The following is a 19423-nucleotide window of genomic DNA, read 5'->3' on the forward strand; positions in this document are numbered from 1 at the left end:
AAACGAACGAATTAGTGAAAATATGAAAAAAGGAAAGTGTGAAAATCTCACCGAACATGTATCCAATGAAACGGAAATTATAAACGTCATAATTACATATTCAATTCGGGATGCTTTTTGGCACGATTGATGTCCTTAGGGTGAAATCAGGAGTGATTCAGTTTGATTCTAAATTTTTGACCACTATTCTAGTTTGCATCTGGAGCAAAATAGAACAAACTCGCTGGTTTCCCCAGCAGTGTTCTATTCATGTTTTTCAAATTTTCAATTAATTGAAATCATTATGTTACTGCCAAGAAAGGCGTCGGAATTGCAAAATGGATTGATCCGTAGATAAAATGACGCATCCATACACCAAAACAATTGAAAAATATTTGAATCTCGTGATTCAATCGTGGTTCAAATCTGCAGAAAATAGAACGGAGCGTTATACCAGTTTCATTTTTTGACAGTTGACTGGTATAAAAACTGAATCTAGAACAGCTGCTGGGAAATTCAATGTTTCAAATTCATATTCAAACTGACAGCCCCGAACGATTTGAATCACTGCTGATTTTACTCTTAGTATCCAACAGCGCCACAGCATAATCTCACCAGAAGTTACTTGAAGTATGGAAACGGTGGAATCTGAAGTTGGTAATAAATCGAATATAGCTTCCAGGTCAATACAATTAAGATATTGCTTACCCCTACAATTACTTGTGTTGTGTCTGCGTTGATTCTTAGAATATTCCATGATATTTGCACTACAAAAGCTTAAAAATACTTCAAAAAATTTAATAATTTGATGCTTTGACCGATTTGCAATTTTGATTTTGTTTTGACAGATTTCAGATGCAACTGTCAACTTGCAAAAGGTCCAAACGACATGGATCTGCGAGATTGTCGATAATGCAGATTGGATATATTACACTGGTAAAAAAAATATAATGAAAAACAAAATAAATGAGTCGTTTTAAAAATTTGGTATTGAGAGTAGAAGCCATAGCTAGTGGCACTGTAGTCATTTAAGTTATTTTGCCAAATTATGCTTCAACAAGCTTCAATTGGCCGTACCGTAATGTATACATCATGTTGTAGTGCATGTTTTGTTTTATCACAACCATTGATTTGACACTTCAGCTTCCACACTGATATTCTTCCCTCCCCCTTCATACGGGAGCTTGGCAGAAGGAAGGTCGTGCGATAAGTGCCATCACAAATATTGCCCTCCGCTCGCTTTCAAATCGACTTCTATAAAAACATTCTTCATGCCTGCCGTATCCTAACGGAACTTATCAATTCTATACTTTCGCCTCTAATGCTATCATGAACATGTACGTCCAATATTGGAAGATGATATTAGCATTTCCATATCATTGTAAATCGTTTAACTTCACGTAGAAGTAACACACACGAAATCATTAATTTAGTTAATCCTATGCCTGTACCTATATCAATAATACTGTTTCCAACATAAAATACGCACACTATTACTTGTGTGTATACGTAACGATATGATTGCAGTGATGCCGAATTCTTCAATGTTTTGTATTTGAGTTGAAATATAATTACAAAATTCCAGTTTTCGTTGTAGTTTTCCAACTTATCAGTTAATTTTATGTTTGTCATAGCTTAACTCTTCGATATACCTTGTTTTACAAACATAAGAGTTTAATTTCACAGTAAAAGTTCATTCAAGCATTTTTGAAATAAAAATCAAGGTCGGCAACGCTTGCCGATGCTGTGAAAGCTAGGAGACAGTACTCGTACGCGATGGCATATGAGCAAGTCAAACCACCTTCCTTTTGCCAGTGGAGATATATCAGCTTCCACACTGATATTCTTCCCTCCCCCTTCATACGGGAGCTTGGCAGAAGGAAGGTCGTGCGATAAGTGCCATCACAAATATTGCCCTCCGCTCGCTTTCAAATCGACTTCTATAAAAACATTCTTCATGCCTGCCGTATCCTAACGGAACTTATCAATTCTATACTTTCGCCTCTAATGCTATCATGAACATGTACGTCCAATATTGGAAGATGATATTAGCATTTCCATATCATAGGATTAACTGTTTTTGAATGTTATTGAAATAGGTGCATGGCAGTGATGATGGTTTTTAGCTAAATACTTCTATAATGTTATAACAATTTCATTTTTGAAGTTACCAAATTGTTATCAATTAAAAATGACGTGAGCCGAGCATAATTATTCTCATGTTTCTTGATTATTAGGTGAGAAATAAATGCATTTCATATGCGCATTGGCTTATTGTTATTGATATAGGAACAGATACCCTACGTCCATTTTCCTCAGTGTAGTACATGTACTGTCACATAATCTTAGACCCCCTCCCCCCTAAAACTTGTGACATCATTGTTGAACGACCCCAAATCTACATATTGGTCACGCGAGGTCACGCGAACAGTAACGACATTAGCAATCTTATATTTTCGAATCAACTGTATTGAGTTATAGACAATAAAAAATTCTCAGTAAAAAATATATGAAGTTCATTGGTATACCACACATAGAAAAAATGTTTAAAAGTAAAAATCAGAGCCCGCACGAACGTCGAACACAGACCCACAGAGTGAGAGCCTAGAACGTTATCCCTAAGCTAACCTTGTTTCTTCGGAGAGAAGTGATCGAAGTATAAGAGATTATACGCAATTTGGACTAATCGGCTGCTTGTGCATTCGTGCGGCAACGCACCGTGTGCTGTGTTTATAGGTTCCATGGTATATTTAAATCATCTGACGTTGAAAAACATATACGATTGCGTCATGTGCTTTTGTGTCAATTCATTCAAATAAGTCACATAATATTCATAATGTTTTGGTGTGCAGGGAAGCAAACTTCAGAATCCATTTCAACATTTAATTTGAATACTCTGTATTCTATAATGCATTCTACCTGGCATTGCAGCTAAGTTTGTAAATAAAAAAAATTATTTTAGTAAATGGTTTTGATTTTCTACAAATATCAACTTACTATATTCGTACCTTTTCGCTTACATACCTTCTGTGTGGTTTTTAATAATTAATAAATTCACGCTATACATAAGTCCTAAATCTTGGACTTCGTTAGACCAATCAATTAGAACCCCATTCATAGTGATAACATGTCTGTTATAAGATTTCAAATAGCACTCGGAATTTAATTATGTGGGAGGAGCTGAGTTTCAGATGGAATCGGAGAAAATTTTCAATTTTTGCATGTCAATGGAAAATGTATCCAAACTTTTCTACAATCCAAGCACGTTTTGGATCATGTAGTAATCTAAGTTCGATCATTCAGTTTGTCAATAACTCATTCCAGAGGTTTAATGTCAAAACATATTTTATGGTGAACTTCTGGTGCGAATATTTTTCGACAGCTCTGCCTTATAGTTTGTTGCTTTAATTCAATTAATAACAGAGTTAAAGCACTTGTTTATAATAACTTATACTGAATAATAAAAAAAATCAATCAGTCAGTATAAGTTACTGAAACTAGCGGTATCACTCTGTTATTATTGCAAAAGAAACAACAATAAGGCAGAGTTGTAAAAACCTTCGCACTAGAAGTCCGCCATACATCACGTTTGAAATTTAACCTCTATGGAATGCGTTATTGACAAACTATACTAAATTATCGAACCTATATCGAACTAAATGATCGAAAACATCCTTGCTACAATTCACAATACACTAAGGCAAACAACGATTTTTTCCTGATAGTATAATATCAGGTATGCAATCAGTATAGTATATAAAGTATTACACATTATTGGCCCAAGTAGGGTGGGTGTACCAATTGTCGCCATACATAAGAATAAATTTTTTTTTTAAATAAGTAAAAGGCATATGGATGGACTTTACACATCAAGCGAAAGGTTTTACTTCCTGCTCCTTAGAACAGCTGTGAAAACCACAATAAAGTTGGTTATAATCCTCAAAATTGATTAATCCATAATAGGAACGCATGCACTAGGTGTGGCACAATTCTTAATTTTGGTTCCTATTTGGCAAATCCCATTGTTTTCTTATGGGATTGGCCAAATTGGGACCACTAGTGCGACAACTGGTTAAGCAAAATCAATTTTTACAATTATGCTTTGCTTGTTTTGGAAGAGATCAAATAAGGTTTTATCGTATCATATGAATATGCTTTATTGTTACGAGACGAGCCAGCCTAGGGCTGAAAGTCTCGATAATAAAGACAAAAAAAAAAATGCTTTATTGATAAAAACTTGTTTTGCGGTGATTTGATTGGCCATTTGGCATATAAAACACTAGTGCGACAACTGGTGCTATAGCCACGACTGGTACATCTAGCCTATGCTGCTTTAGGTAGCACCATAGCTCTGTCACGAGTAATCTATCAGATTTTGTACATGGATAGTTTACCTGTTAAGAGTGATCTGATAAATAATTTTGGATCAGTTTATTATAATATAAACAAAAGCAACTTAAAATTTATCAATTTTAATCAAACCTTAATACCAATCACTGTGAAATGCTCTCCATATGAAGAAAAGCAATCCTAGTAGAATTCTCTTCAGATTTCATTAAGTCGGATCAAATTCGTAAATTTTAGTGAAAAGTGGTTGAATGTCAATGACAAAAGCGGAACTGCTCATCAGCAAAAAATGAAATCTATATGAAGAATCACACTATTCGAAACAATAATTTTAAAAAGGCTAACTTATTGATTGGGTGACAGAAACCTAAGCTGGATTCTGACTTCAAAACGGGAAGCACAAGAAAGTTTGTCAAATGACCAAAATTATGGATCATATAACCAAAACTATGGATCATATTACTGAAGTTATGGATCATAATCACGATAAAAATTGTGCAAATTTGTATTTTTATTGATCAAAATATAGTTTTCTATGAATCATTTTCCATTTTCCATTTATGGATCATTTGTCATACGTTCATGGTAAAATAGCAGAAATGATATTGTTTTTCTTGATCATGTTTAAAGGTACATTTCCATCTATTTGCTAAATTACATATACACCTGATATTCACCTGATACACCTGAACTGTTTTTTGGATTTATGGTAACGTATTATGGAACAAATGTTATTTATGGATCGTTTTTCATTTTTATATGAATCGTTTTTGTGTATTTTACGGTACAAAGTAAGGGCTGCCGTAACCAAATATGAAAAATAAGCCCTATTTAGTGTTATATTATTTCTAATATGTTTGTCAACTCTTTTGAACGAGCGAGAAAGGCATCATCACCGCTAGGTGGATTAATCAGGGTTTTTTTTCTATCATTTTGCATGTTTTTGCATTAACTACTATGCGCCACCATTATTTAAATTTGTTTTTTTTTTTCGATTTTGATTTTTTTTCCAAGGGTGGACCCTTCGGAAAAAAAGCATGATTTCTCAATAATTACGAAAAGCAATGTCCGATCGGGCCAATTTTCAATAGCATTTCCCGTCGAATGCAACTTGTTGCGAGTAAATCGGGTAATGCTAAGTTCCAAAAAGTGTGTCTACAAAATTTGTACACATACACACACATACACACAAACAGACATCACCTCGGTTCGTCGAGCTGAGTCGATCGGTATATATAACACTATGGGTCTCCGGGCTTTCTAACAAAAGTTTATTTTTGGAGTAATCCTATAGATAGCCTTTCGGTACCACTTTGTTGAACGAGAAAGGCAAAACATGTACTCCGCAACGTGAAATTAGATTAAGGTTTTCCTTCTTCTCCATATGCTCGTATGATAATGCACCATGCATATATTTAATATCTCTACCCAGAGGTGTGCGCCGGTCCGAAAATCGTTGGCTTCAGCCTTTTCGGCATCACGCCGAAAGCTGTTTTAGTCGATGGCGCCGTGGCCATTTCTTAATTGCGTTGTTTTAATTTTTTCTGGTGAACTTTTCCAGAAATTCAAAAATTTCTCAAAATGTTAGATTTTTTTTTTAAGTTTCCATGGAAAAATTATGAAATTCCAAGAGAAGATCTTCGGATTTCTCAAGGACAATTGTTCATAATTTCCAAAAACATTTCTATGGAATTTCTAAGATAAATTGTTAAGAATTTCTACGGGAAGTTCGTCGGAATTTCCAATGAGTATTGTTAGAAATTCTCAGAAAAAGTCTACAGGAATTCTACATGAATTTCTTTGAAGTTCCTGCTCGAAACTGTTCAAATCTGGATTTCAACAAGACATTCTTTTAGATTTACACAAGATTAAAAAAAAAATCACGGTGATTTTGTTTTCGGAATACCTTCTTAAATTATGCAAAATTTCCACTTGATTCGTTGAAAAAATCACGAGAAACTGTTTGGAATTCCAGCGTGAAGTTTCTCGGAATTTATTTGGATTTCTTCGGTAAATTCTTTGTGTTTTCCATGAAAATATCTTCGGAAATTCCTCGGGGAATTGATCGTAAAGGTGAAGCGTCGATTGGTCGGAAATTATTCGGAGGAAAGCCATTTGACAGAATGTCACTTGGCCGAATAGCACGAAAGTAGCTAGTCAAATTCCAAAAGTAAACTAGTCGAATTCCATTGGACGAATTGAACGGTTGATCGAAACTGTTCTTATGTCGAAAACGGTTTGGACGAAAATGGCATTTGGCTGAAAGCGACATACGGGCTAAAGGGCCATAAGACTGACAGGGACGTACAGCCAAACTAGTAATTTAACCGAAAACCCCGTTGAGCTTAACGGATCGTTTTACCTAATATGTCATTTGGCCGATAATGCCGTTTGACCGAAATGATCGTTTGACGTTTAGCAGAACGGGTCGTGCGGAAGGAAATGTCATTTGCCGACCTTTAATTCAAACGAGCATTTCGGCCAAATGACATATATTCGGCTGAACGACTTTTTCAGCAAAAGCACCAGTTTGGTCGAATGATATTTTCGGCCTAATGATTAGTTCCAATTATATCTATGGTTCTACTAAACAATTTTCGGCCTTGTAGCTTTCAGCTGAACGACCCTTTTCGACATTTGGCCGAAACGGTTATTGGGTTGAAAATGTTTTGCCAAAAATGTCCCTAGGTCGAATTGGTAATTTGGCCGAAAAATCATTTGCCCTAACAGGTCAGTTGGCTAAACGCCGTTTTGCCCAAATGGTCGTTTGGCCGAACAGGTTATTTGGCCTAACAGAATGTGTGGCCGAATCAGTCATTTGACGAAAAGGGCCATTTGGCCGAAATGTCATTTGACCGAAATGGACATACGGTTGGAAATGCCGATCAGCCAAACTGGTCCTTTGGTCGAAAATATCTTTTGCTCATATGGCCATTTGGTCATATGGCCAAAAATTTCGAACAGTTCGGCCAATGGTCCTTTCTGCCGACCGTTTCCGGCCAAATGTCCAATTTGACCAAATTACTTTTTCGGCAAGATGACCAATTTAGTTAAACAATATGGCCAAAAGTTTTGAACCGTCACATTTTTGGCTAAATGGTCCTTTTTGCCGATCAATTTTGGCTTTCAGCTAAATGACCTCCAGTCCAACGACCCTTCCTCGTTCAAACCTTCACACTTAATTGTTTTACCGGGATCTCAGCAATTTGTTCAACTTTTACCGAGATTTGCACAGCCGAACCCCAGCAAACATGTTTTTCGCCGAGATATCTGTCAAAGTAGCTGAAAATCGGCAAATAATTTGTCGAAATCCAGCTATCAAACCTCATTTTGACAGGATATCAGTTTTTTTTATTTTGCTGGGCACACGGTTGTGCGGATTTTGCCGAGCTGCAGAAATAAAAACTGAGTGTGTTTGATTTCAATGAAAATTTGTTTGGATTTGAATGGCTTTAAAATTCCACAGAAAATTCTTCGGAAATTCCACTGGAATTTCTGCTTAGTTTTTACAGAAAGCTTATCGAAATTTCAACGGTTAATTTTATGGAGTTTCTTCCCCAAAAGGAATTTCTATCGGGAAATTCTATGAAAAATCCACTGGTTCTTTCAACGGAAAATTCTGCAGACTACTACAAATTTGAATCTGCGTGGATTGTAGATCGGCGGCGTTACAGATTTTAAACGGTTGCGCGTCGTCAAAAATTGTCAGCCGCAATGTGATGCTAAAAAACTGTCGGGAGCGGTGGCATGGCGAGGTGGAACACAACCTCACTTATTCTGCCACTCATGAGATGCCCATGCTCTCAAGAAAAACACTCATGGGAGTATAAACTATTTTAACTTTTATGACCGTAAATAATGCAAATGACTTCAACGTCAGGGAAAATGCACAAGCGACAAACCACCTTATTCTTCGACCAAACATTTTTTTTCCAATCAATCAACTGAGACAATTACCTAGATCGCAAACAAATATTTCAGTATTTCTGTATTTGCTCTTCAGTGTTTTGGTAAGGCTTCACCTTTTGAATTACTTTCAGATTTCCAAAAAACTGCTTTCAACCCAAACTGTAAGCCAAAACACTCTAAAGGGTTGGCTTCGTGGAACGACCACTTAAAGCGATGCTCATTTGCAACGAATCAAAAAGTGAGGGGCACTTGCATCAAATGAATTGGCTACATTTCTACACACAAAGGTAAGTAATCGTAAATACGTGCACATGCGGGATCGACTGGGTGTTTCGTGTGCGGGGGTGGTGGCTTTGGTGGATGGATGGATGTGGTGCGAGAAAGGATGCAATTGCTAACATTCATTACACACATAAAACGCTGTTGCTTCGGATTCGGAAATTTCAGTGTGCGAGGACTCGACCAGTGCTGCCGAAGGGGGTGATGGTGGTTGAATAAAAAGTGGAAAATGCTCTCTCTCTCTAACTGTGTCTAATAACTAGCTTTTTTCTGGGTTCTATTTACCTGCTGGAACTGTTAGAGCGCTTGCTAGTCCTGCATGTAATGTGCAAAGCAAGAAGGAAATATAAATAATTCATTCGATATTACACGTTTCGAATGTTACAAATTGCATGTTTACTCTCTAGTGATTATATAACGTTGGAATTGGAGAATTGGCGGGGTTTACTTTTGGGTTCGGGAATGGGCCAAAGTCGATATGAATGGTTTGTTCAAATGGGAAAACTGTTTACAATAAAATATTTGTTTTTGCCTACTGCTGATTAATTAACTAAAAGGAACAGTTTGAACAAGCTAGAGATTTGTTCTATTAGAGAGCGAATATTAAACCGCAAACATTGTTAAATTATCATCTAAATTGCAAAGTACTTACATTCTTGACCAACGATGGTATGGTTCGGCACTTGCAAGCTGGTTCCCGTGTGATATCCGTAGCCATTCTGTGTCGCGTAAACGGAGGTTTTTTGGTCTTCCATAGCCAGCGCCAAATCCATGGAATGTTCCAGAGCTTTGTTGTCCAGCCCTGTCGTCGGGTAGTACGGAGGGGGTGCTTGACTTTGCTGCGCCACAATCGACGGTCGCACGGAGTCCATTTCATAATCTTTGGCGGTGGTTGACTTTTTGGTGTGCTTTCGCTTGCATCGGCAGAACATCAACAGAAGCCCTACAAAAAGGGCAAATACGACGCAGGACACTATGATGGCGATTAGTGTGGGTGTTGCCATGAAGGCGGAGTCATGGACGTAGGCTGGTCCAACTGTGAAAAGATTTGTATTTGAAAAATAAAACAATTAAGAACTTTAATCATCGACAAACTCGGATCAGAATACTCACTCTCTGCATCAATATAGTCACCGCAATGTTCATGATTAGACTTGAGACACAGCTTCACCCGCACTCGGGGAGGAATCTCCTCTTCTAGAGCCATCGGCAGATCATCGTCTCCCAACGACCGAGCGCTACTTCTTCGTGCTGAAATCATATTATCCATGATCTCCTCCTTATATGTTGGCTTGCTTCCGGAAGCGGCCAGCGGAACTGTCTGCACTACCTGCCACGTAGATATAGGACTGTCGTGATATCCGATCGATTCGACGATCGCGATCAATGACAGACACGTTGCGCCAACGTTCACTCCCAGCTGTCGCGTTTCGGGATCAAATCCAACGTGTAGTGGTACCGGTACTTTGCTAACCTTGGTAGTGGTTGCGATTTCGTTCGACGGTTCCGAATTTCCTTTCGCATTGAAAGCCTTCACCTTGAACACGTAGCTCTGGTGTTGATCCAGTGGGGTAACACTACATGGCACATCACGCTGGCAGTCAAACTCCATCCATTCGGAGCTTGTCTGCTGCACAATACCGCAGTCACCGTTCATCTGATCATGATGCGGGATAGCTACCTTACGATAGGATACGAAGAACTTTGTGTTACTGATGCCACCATCGAAGCCGGGATCCCATACCAGAGAAACGTAGTTGGAACCCACGTCAGCGGCGTGAAGGTTGGTGGGCTTCTCTGGAGGTCCTTTTGGCTGCAATCTGATTGGAGCACGGATGGTTTCAATAGAGTTGCCCACACGGCAGGTGTAATCTCCGTAGTCTTGATGCTTGAGATTGTTGATCCTCAAGACAGTTGTATAGATGTCATTGTTGTCGGTCGTTGTGTTGATTTCGTAATGCCCATCTGATGACATAGATAGGGCAGCCGTATTTGTCCCGAAGTGCCATTGGAACTCTGGCTTTGGATAGGCTTGCACACGACAGATTACCTCGGCAGATTCTTTGATTTCATAGGCGACCTTGTTGTATTGATGCAGTACAATAGGCCCGTGTTCAATACGAAGGTGCATACTGGCATTAGCTGAGGCTACTTCATTCTCATACAAACAGGTGTAAGTTCCACGATCGCTGGGAAGAAGTTGAGTCTTTTGCGGTCGTGCTTTACCCTGGAACACGAGCATACTTTGAACAGTGACCATTCCACTTAGGCCGTCGTTGTTACTGGTACTAATGCGATACATGTTGGCATCGGTTGTGATGTCACGGCCGTCTTTCAACCATCGAACCGTTGGTCGGGGTTTACCTTTGGCATGGCAGCTGGCAGAGAAATCCGTATCTCCAACTCGTTTTGTCATGTGCTGCTGCATTTTGCCGATAAATTGGGGCGGTTGTTGTACTTCAAGTTTGATGGTGGCCATAGGTCCATGCCCAAGTTCGTTAACCGCATGACAGTGATAACTGCCTTCGCTTCCAAGATGGGCCCTCGGAATTACGTACTGGGGACCCTGAGCGAGTATCGTATTGGAGGAAACCTCACCGACGGCGTCTTTGAACCACCGGAACTGGGGTACAGGCCATCCCGGAGGATTCGCAGAACAAGTCAGCGTTACGCCACTGCCGACGTGCACAACTGGTTTGTTCGGATTGATGTAAGCTTGACCAGGCCGATGGCGAACAAGTAGAGCAACCGTTGAGTTTCCAATACGTTCTGCTATTTTACCACCGTACGGTTTGATCATGTTGACCGCACGGCACACATAAGTTCCGGCATGCTCTGCCTTCACCTCGCGCAGCTGTAGTATGTCTCCGGCGTATCGGAAATCTGGACTGCCTTCTTTGAACCATTCGATTGAGATCGGTGGAGGATTCGACGTCACATTGCACCGAATGGTCACGGTTTCACGCTCTTCAGCTTCCCATGTTTTACTCTCAATCACCACTACCGGAGCGTACTGAACGTCCAGCATGATGAGCTGTTCGCCTACCTTACCCAAACCGTTGTCAGCAGAACAGCCGTACTCTCCGGCATCTTGGATGGACACTCGCTGGATGGCATGCGTGCGAGAAGAGCTGATGAAGCGACCGTTCCTTGTCCACCGGACGTTCGGAACGTTCGGCTTGGCATCGACGGAACACTCGAGCTTGGCAGTGGTGTCACGCTCCACTCGAAGCGGATTTTCCGGTCCGACTTTCACTCTGGGATAATCTGTAACGAACAAAGAATGAGGATATCCATTATAGCAAAACGATGGTAGTGAGTTGCTTTCAAATGAAAAAGTTGCGTCTTTTAAGAAAATGTCAGACTGTTTTTTTATCGTCGTTAAATGAGTCCGATTTGTTGCAACACTTGTGAGACATAGTTAGTCAGCAGTGTCGGGGATTGTTGGGAGTCGGTCGGTACAATGCGAAAAGTTTCAACAAGTCACGTGGCTTTTTGTCTGTATCTCAACCACAAACGACCGAAAGGAGTTGTTCGTCTTACACTTGTCCCGTTTCGGTGCACTGTGAGTCGGCGACGGTCGTTGAATGGGGAACAATTTTTATAATGTTGTGTATTTGCCAAAGGAAGCAGTAAAACTCGTTCTTGTTGTTCTCTTGGCATGGGGTTGTGAGCATTTTTTTTTCTTCTAAAAGATATCGGCACTCAACCGGCAACTGGGCAAAGGGAAAGTTTTGCTCTCGGTTTTCGACGTTTTTCTCGGATGAGTCTGGAAGTTGCATCGTTAACTGCGGAACGAAATTCCGGAACTTTCGTTTCTACTTCTTGGTTGATTTCTTGTTGGGTGTTGTGACGTGGCGGGAAGGTCACACTGTAGTGGGCATGGTCAGGGACGTCGGAAGGGCCCGTGCGGTGGCAGTTTATGGTCCAGCACCGGAGGTTATCGCTGCCGGAATGGTGCGAAAAAAAGTTTTCCGTCAAGTGCGATTTGGCTGTACGGAGGAAATCAGGAAATGGGAGATTGTGGTGCCGTTCGAATGATAGCCGGAGTCAGACGAAAGTTGTTTCTTCGGGAGCCGAGGAAAAGGATATCATTAATCTCAATGTCTTTGATGGTAATTGAGTTTCTGGTCCGGGAGAATTAATTGTCTGATGAAATGATTCGCCGGTTGAGTGCATGCTGATTGGGTTTAGTTGATTGCTTTGGTTTTTAAGCGAGTTGCAATTTTGTAAGTTTTGTTGTTTTTGATTATGAAATCTAGTTCATACAAAATATAATTTATTATTTCGTAGGAACCTATTTTCAAGTCTTGTCATTGGGTATTATGGAAGGCTGCATTGAAGTTGAAGCATTTAGAGACTGAGTCGTTACCTTCAATACATTTTTGGAATTAAATCTTTCGCATGCTGTCCATATGCACATCCAGTTTTCAAACAATTAATGTCCATGTCAGTTATTCAATACCCGGAAAATAGGCTGTTCATTGTCAACTCAAAGAAGTCAAATGAAAATCAGATCCATTCTCAATGCACATGTTTTAATAGTTGACGCATTTTACGTCAATATTAGCGACGCGACTGTCTCGCCCTTGCATATATGAAGGGGAAAAATAGGTCACAGCATAAGACAATGGGACAGACAATTCACACAACACCCAGTGTACCAGTAGAGAATTTTTCGTCTTCCGAAAAGTGTTCTCCTCACTAGGGTGAAAATCGAAGCCACACTCCACAGCACGCAATTCAGGTTAAACGACTGATGGCGCTCATCGCATGAACACGAAGCCCAGGAAGCATTGTTAGTTCGACTTTCGATGCTACTAGAGACCGAGAGCACTTCTGCATCTCCATGAGTGTCTTAGGCAAAGACATTCTGTTGCGCTATAAGGCAGGCCTGCCCAACCTTTTCAAGCCACGGGCCGATTTTCAGAATGGCCACTTGCGTGCGGGCCAGATAATTTTCGGTACATTTTTATACATTTTTAAAATTACCAAAATAAAATACATTTTTCCCGAATAGCACTTAGTTTTACAGAATGGCTAAACATTTTTTAAAGAAAAACTAAATATGAATTGAATTTTGTTTGAACGCGTTTGAGCAATCTTTTTTTGTGTGCTCAATTCCTTTTCCTTTTTATGTAACAGTAGGTACATGGAATTGTTTGCTTCTTTCGTGTGTTCGAATTCCGCAACCGTGATAATGAAGATCAATAATTAATTTTTACTGCTTTCATTCTTGATAAGAATTGTTTACACAGATATGTACTTCTGAAGAGTGAAAATATCTTACGAAAGATGTGTCTTTCTGAAATTTAGATTTGAGCACGTTGCTGCATTGGAGGTCAATTATCTCCATTTGAAACATCCTAAGTACGTTATTAACATCAGTAAACGAGGAACTGTGTTCTCAAAAATAAGCGAATAGGTTTGAAAATTTGTGTTCGAAGGCTTCGACTGTTTTGTACCGTAATTTGAGAAATGTATCAGTTTTCAACAATCAATTGTGCCAAATTGTTTAAATTTTGTTTCAATAGTTTGCATGTTGGATAATAAAGGAGCGATGTGTCCTTGATTTGCAGCTTTATGTTCTTGTCATTATGATGATTGGTGACATCTACTAAAGCCAACCAACTCACCCATTCAGGTTCATGCAGCTTGGGCAATGGATTTGCTTTATCCTGTAAAAATGGTGTAATTTCCTTTCGAGGAGAATAAAATCTATCAAGCAAGGTACCACGGATTAGCCAACGAACTTCGCAATAACACAGCAAATCACCGTATTCTGCTTCCATTTCCGTCAACATAATTTGGAATTAGTGGTGGTTAAGTTTCCTCGCATAGGTAAAGTTGATTTTTTTAATAACGAGTGTCGCTACATCACGAATATTGATAGTTTTTGCACGTATATCTTTTTAGGTAAAGAAAATGCAATGTGCAAAGAAATATCACAAATAAACTTTCGTGGCTTATTAACAATCGTATAACAAATTGCTTTAATTTTCAAGTGTCACAACGCCCGTGTTCTTTCCCGTCATCGCCGGAGCTCCATCAGTTTTTTGGCCATAAATTTTCAAAGAAGAGTTGAAGCTCCTTCGTACGGGTTTTAACAGCTTCCCTCAGGTCTATACCTGAAGTAGTCGTTTCCTTTATTGAGATCAAAGCTGCTCATTTCTCTGTAATCTGAAGATGATTCTCTGTCCTGGAAAGGTTTCATCCGTATTGTCAAAATCTCATTAACAGCCCGTATTTAATTATTGGACTCCATGCTGGTTCAGATTTAATTCTCTTAATTAGGAATACCATACAGTATTTATTATTAAATAATTAGAAAGAATTTGTCGAGACAAATAGAAAAGCTTTCGGGCCGGATATCAAGTATTTTTTTCTTACACGTCGCGGGCCACAAAAAATGAAGCCAAGGGCCGCATCCGGCCCGCGGGCCGTACGTTGGGCAGCCCTGCTATATGGAATCGTTTATGGATTCACTTCGGAAACCGATGCGATTAATGAAATGGGGTTTTGTAAACGTTTTACTCATGTTCTTTCCGATCGAACTGGCGTGCCAACTAACAACACTCCACGGCGAGCATAAAAAAAAATTTAAGGGTCGTTTGGCCGAATAGGTCATTTAGCCGAATGGGTCATTTGGCCGAATGGGTCATTTAGCCGAATATGTCATTTGGCCGAATGGGTCATTTGCCTGAAAGGGTAATTTAGCCGAGAGGGTCATTTGACCGAAAGGGCGTTAGGCCGAAAGGGTTGTCTGGCCGAAAGGGTTGTTTGGCCGAAAGAGTCGTTTGGCCGAAAGGGTCGTTTGGCCGAAAGGGTCATTTAGCCGAAAGGGTCATTTATCCGAAATGTGTGTTTGACCAAAAGGCTGTATGGTCGAAAGGATCGTTTGACCGAAAGGATCGTTTGGCCGAAAGGGTCACTTTTGACAGCGAGAAGTGAGAAGCGTGAAGTGAGTAGTAAGACGTCTCACTATTCACTTCGCACTACTCACAGCCAAACGACCCTTTCGACAAATCGACCCTGTGGGCCAAAAAACTTTTTCGGCCAAATGACCCTGTCGGCCAAATTATCCTTTCGGCCAAATGACCCTTTCGGCCAAATGACCCTGTCTGCCAAACGACTCTGTCGGCCAAACGACTCTTTCGGCCAAACGACCCTTTGGGCCAAATGACCCTTTCGGCCAAAAGATCCTTTCGGCCAAAAGATATTTTCGTCCAAATGACCCAAATGACCGGCTCGACAGCAAATTTTACCCAGAGTTGTTCAACAATGATTGTGGATAATTGTAAATTCTTCGCCAGAATAGAAGTCAATAAATAATCTGTTTTAACTGTAATAAATTAACTCCTATTTGACACATGAGCTTTTTTATTTTGTACAACACTGGTGTAAGAACATCGATAGGGGCACGATGGGGCCAGTGACCCACGACCCACCAAATCAAAGATTTCTCCGAAATTTATTTAAATACGAGAAATTGTTCTGAGAAAAAAAAGATTTTCCGCCAATTATGAAAGCCGATACACACCGTGAAATAGCTTACATGAGCAATCCAGGGGACCAATTCAAAACAGTTATTATAAATCGGAGGTGAACTAGCCTTGGGCTAAAAACCTCTTTAATAAAGATTATAATAATATAATAATAAGTTATTATAAACTAGTTTATTTGTGGACGCAGTAGCGCCCGTGGCGGCAAGTGTTTTTTTTTTCAATATAAACGGTTTGCATTAAAAAAATAATTTTTTCATCAAATGCTGTGTCTGGTTGTCTAAGGTTGTCACTGGTTTTGTTTTCTGTATCTGATAGTAAAAAGAATTGAAGTGTCAAATATTTTATTTTTTGTGAGAATTTCTCCGCGTGCTGCGTCTGGTTGGCTAGTCACCGGACAGACAAACAGGGGTGGCATTGTGCATCTCGATTCGAACGTAATTCTATCGAGTCGAACATGTTTGGCATTACGGGGTTCGATTCGATCTCGAAAACGACTAATCGTTCGAGTATGCTCGAGGAGGTACAAGAATAACGAGATGTTTTGGCATCATGGAAACTCGATAGCACACTGAAAAACGACTCAAGTCGAATGAAAAACACTCGTCACCTTTAAAGCTTTCGAATGTTGTTCGAGAGTTATTTGTTGCTGAAAGTTTTTAATTATATTTGTTATTATTTCTCTGCGGGAAGAGAATAAATGTTTTATAATTGTCTCTTGAGGAAAAGAATGTCATTAGTATACCTACTTTTATAGTTTCCAGACAATATGCAATCTCTAATTACCCCGGAATCTGCGTAAAAACGACTTCAAATAAAATCGGTTTTTTGAAGTTTTCACGTATTTTTTGACGATTTCGATAATTCGCGTGAAAAATCTATGAAGAAAATCGGCGTAAAAACGTGTAAATTCCAAAATCTACGTAAAAATAGATGAGTTAAATAAAAAAAACGCGCATGTGATAACTCAAGTACATTTAACTAAAATACATGGAAGGAAACATCAAAGTAATTTATTATCGAATCCTTCTCTAGCTTTAAATTATTTAGCTCAAAAATGGATCTGTGGCATACACTCGAATAAACATAAAACTTATAATTTGTGTCATAACAGTAACTCAATTTACAAAACATGTCGTATCGGCGTAATGTTTTAATCGGTTGCAACTGCTCAATAAATAATATTGACTTGGCTTGTTTATAAATTAACTGCCAATTCATGCCCTGAAGGATGCCTTTCCAACAGGCAACATGCTACACGCAGATGAAATTACTCTTATTCTCTCTGTTTACTCACATTCGCCATGCGCCGAAGGTTGTCTCTCCAGCGGGCGGCATACTAAACACGGAGACAGCTATCTCTTATTCTCCCTGTTTACATTTCGTTTGACAGAACATACTCGATTGAGCTAGTACAACACCATTCGAAATCTTGTACTGCGACTGAATGAAGTCGAACGAAATGCATAATGCCACAATTTTTTCGAAACGAATCCAAAAACTTATGAATCGAGTGATTCGATTCGAGATGTGCAATGTCACCCCAGGGCTATTATATTTATGACAAACAGGGCTATTATATATAGTATGCTTGTGCGTTTTTCAATCTCCATTTAGACTTTCGAGTGGAATTAACGATGAAAAAATCAATCCAAGTTTTCACGTAGCAAAATAGTAATTTTTCCTAGTTGTTTGTTTTTCAATGATTATTTTTCATTACGAACGAAATTTTATCTTTAACCTTTGCATTCTGAAGGTAACCATTTCATTAAGCAACAGTCAACAACCACGGGATGTAATGTCTGACCCAAAGATAGAAACAACTTTATGCCCAAAAGTTTTCCCTCGTCCTATTGCGGCTGTTATCGTGAACCCATCGGACACCGCCCGCGGATGGACGGGTGACGAAACGGGTCAAATCCTCACGTCTCGGTTTAGTGACAACCTTGAAAGAATCCTATTATTGGAACGCAAACAATGCTCACACTCACGAACCAGTAAAAGTTTTTTGGGCAAAAACCTTAATCGCTTGACGTCGAAAGCTCGCAATTTAGAAGAATATATACTCTTGTTAATGATTCCGTATAATATCGATAATGGTTCCATCTCGGTTAAAGTTCTAATGTGTTCTTGGTTTCAGGTAGAGAGTATTTAATTAACTGAGAATGCCACTGCAACAGTTGTTCGATGTAATTAAGCTGACTACTCTATACCGCCATTTCACACTATCTTCAATTCATGAGGTATTGCACGACCTGCTCAAATTACATCCTGCGAATTCCCCGGATCTGTTCGGCCAAGTTATCTCAACAATGTTTCCCTTGAGCAACTCCCACATCCATTTCGTGTTCATCGGGTAAAATCTCCTCTAGCCGCGTGATTGATGTCGGTGGTTGGAGATTTATACGAGATACCTCTCGTGCCCGTCATTTGCCATATGCAGAGCGTGCCTCTGCGACAACGGCACCAACAGTCAGCCAGCAGCAGCGTTGACAAACGTGAACGTGAAGAGCGGACGACGACTCTACGGTTTGCAGTTACCGTCATCCCTAACCACCTTCACAATCAGTTACAACTAACCGGGTGGGTGCAATGCGGCCTCCACCACCGCCATGCATCTATCCATCCATCCATCCATCTCATCGGTAGGATGGAAGAGTGCGGTCGTCATCACATCTGGTCGTGGCAACCCGTACCGTACACGTTCCAACCTCTTGCTGCATTACTCAGACAGAAACCGGCGGACCGGATGGTGTGACGATGGGATGCCGGGCAGGCGAACGAGTGACTGAATGAATGTACCAATTCATCAAGCTCTTCATTTCCCGAGTGACGCATTATCGCGTGCTGGGAAAGCGCCGGCCGAATGGTATGTAGGTAGGCAGGCACGGATCACCCGGAGGATGCATCCACTGCTGCACCCCACTCGCGTCCACGTCCGGCACAAACGAGATCGCGTGGTGCATCTGCACGGTATGACGAAGGGACCAGCAATGAGAACGCGTGCTGCTCATTTAAGATAATTGGGTGACATTTAAATGAGGCGAAACTGTAGCGATTTGTGTTCGCCTGATGTGAGACAGTTTGCACTTTAGAAAGCGGGGACAAAAGACGAAAGAAAACGACTCTCGCACACCGAGAAGTGCTGAAAGAAATTAATGGACGGCGACTCATTAGTGGGATGAGCTGCGGAGTGCAATTGCTGAATGGCGCAACCGTAAAGTGATGAATCCTGTTCGTAGTTTTGTTCACCGGGTACATTGAAGGGGAATATTAGAGTGATTCAAATTTTGACTTTTTCGTTCCCCTGTGCTTAAACGATTGGTTTTACTATTTTAATAGTCCTCCTAAATTTTTAGCTGATTTGGATGTAATTTGATTGTACACGTGCCATTTAAAGGTTATAT

General features: G+C 40.0%; 1 protein-coding gene across 2 annotated transcripts in view; it reads right to left on the reverse strand.

Annotated features, from left to right (window-relative positions):
* The window catches only part of LOC134212064 (hemicentin-1-like), a 707443-nt gene that overhangs the window by 36686 nt on the left and 651334 nt on the right, over window positions 1–19423 (reverse strand). For both annotated transcript variants that reach the window (XM_062689571.1, XM_062689570.1), the window contains 2 exons: window positions 9628–11781; window positions 9167–9550 (listed from right to left, as the gene is read on the reverse strand). In XM_062689571.1, coding sequence (XP_062545555.1) covers window positions 9167–9550; window positions 9628–11781 — 2538 coding nt within the window. The remainder of the gene's footprint in view (window positions 1–9166; window positions 9551–9627; window positions 11782–19423) is intronic.

This window comes from Armigeres subalbatus, chromosome 2 (genome assembly GCF_024139115.2).
Source record: "Armigeres subalbatus isolate Guangzhou_Male chromosome 2, GZ_Asu_2, whole genome shotgun sequence".
NCBI classification, from domain to species: domain Eukaryota; kingdom Metazoa; phylum Arthropoda; class Insecta; order Diptera; family Culicidae; genus Armigeres; species Armigeres subalbatus.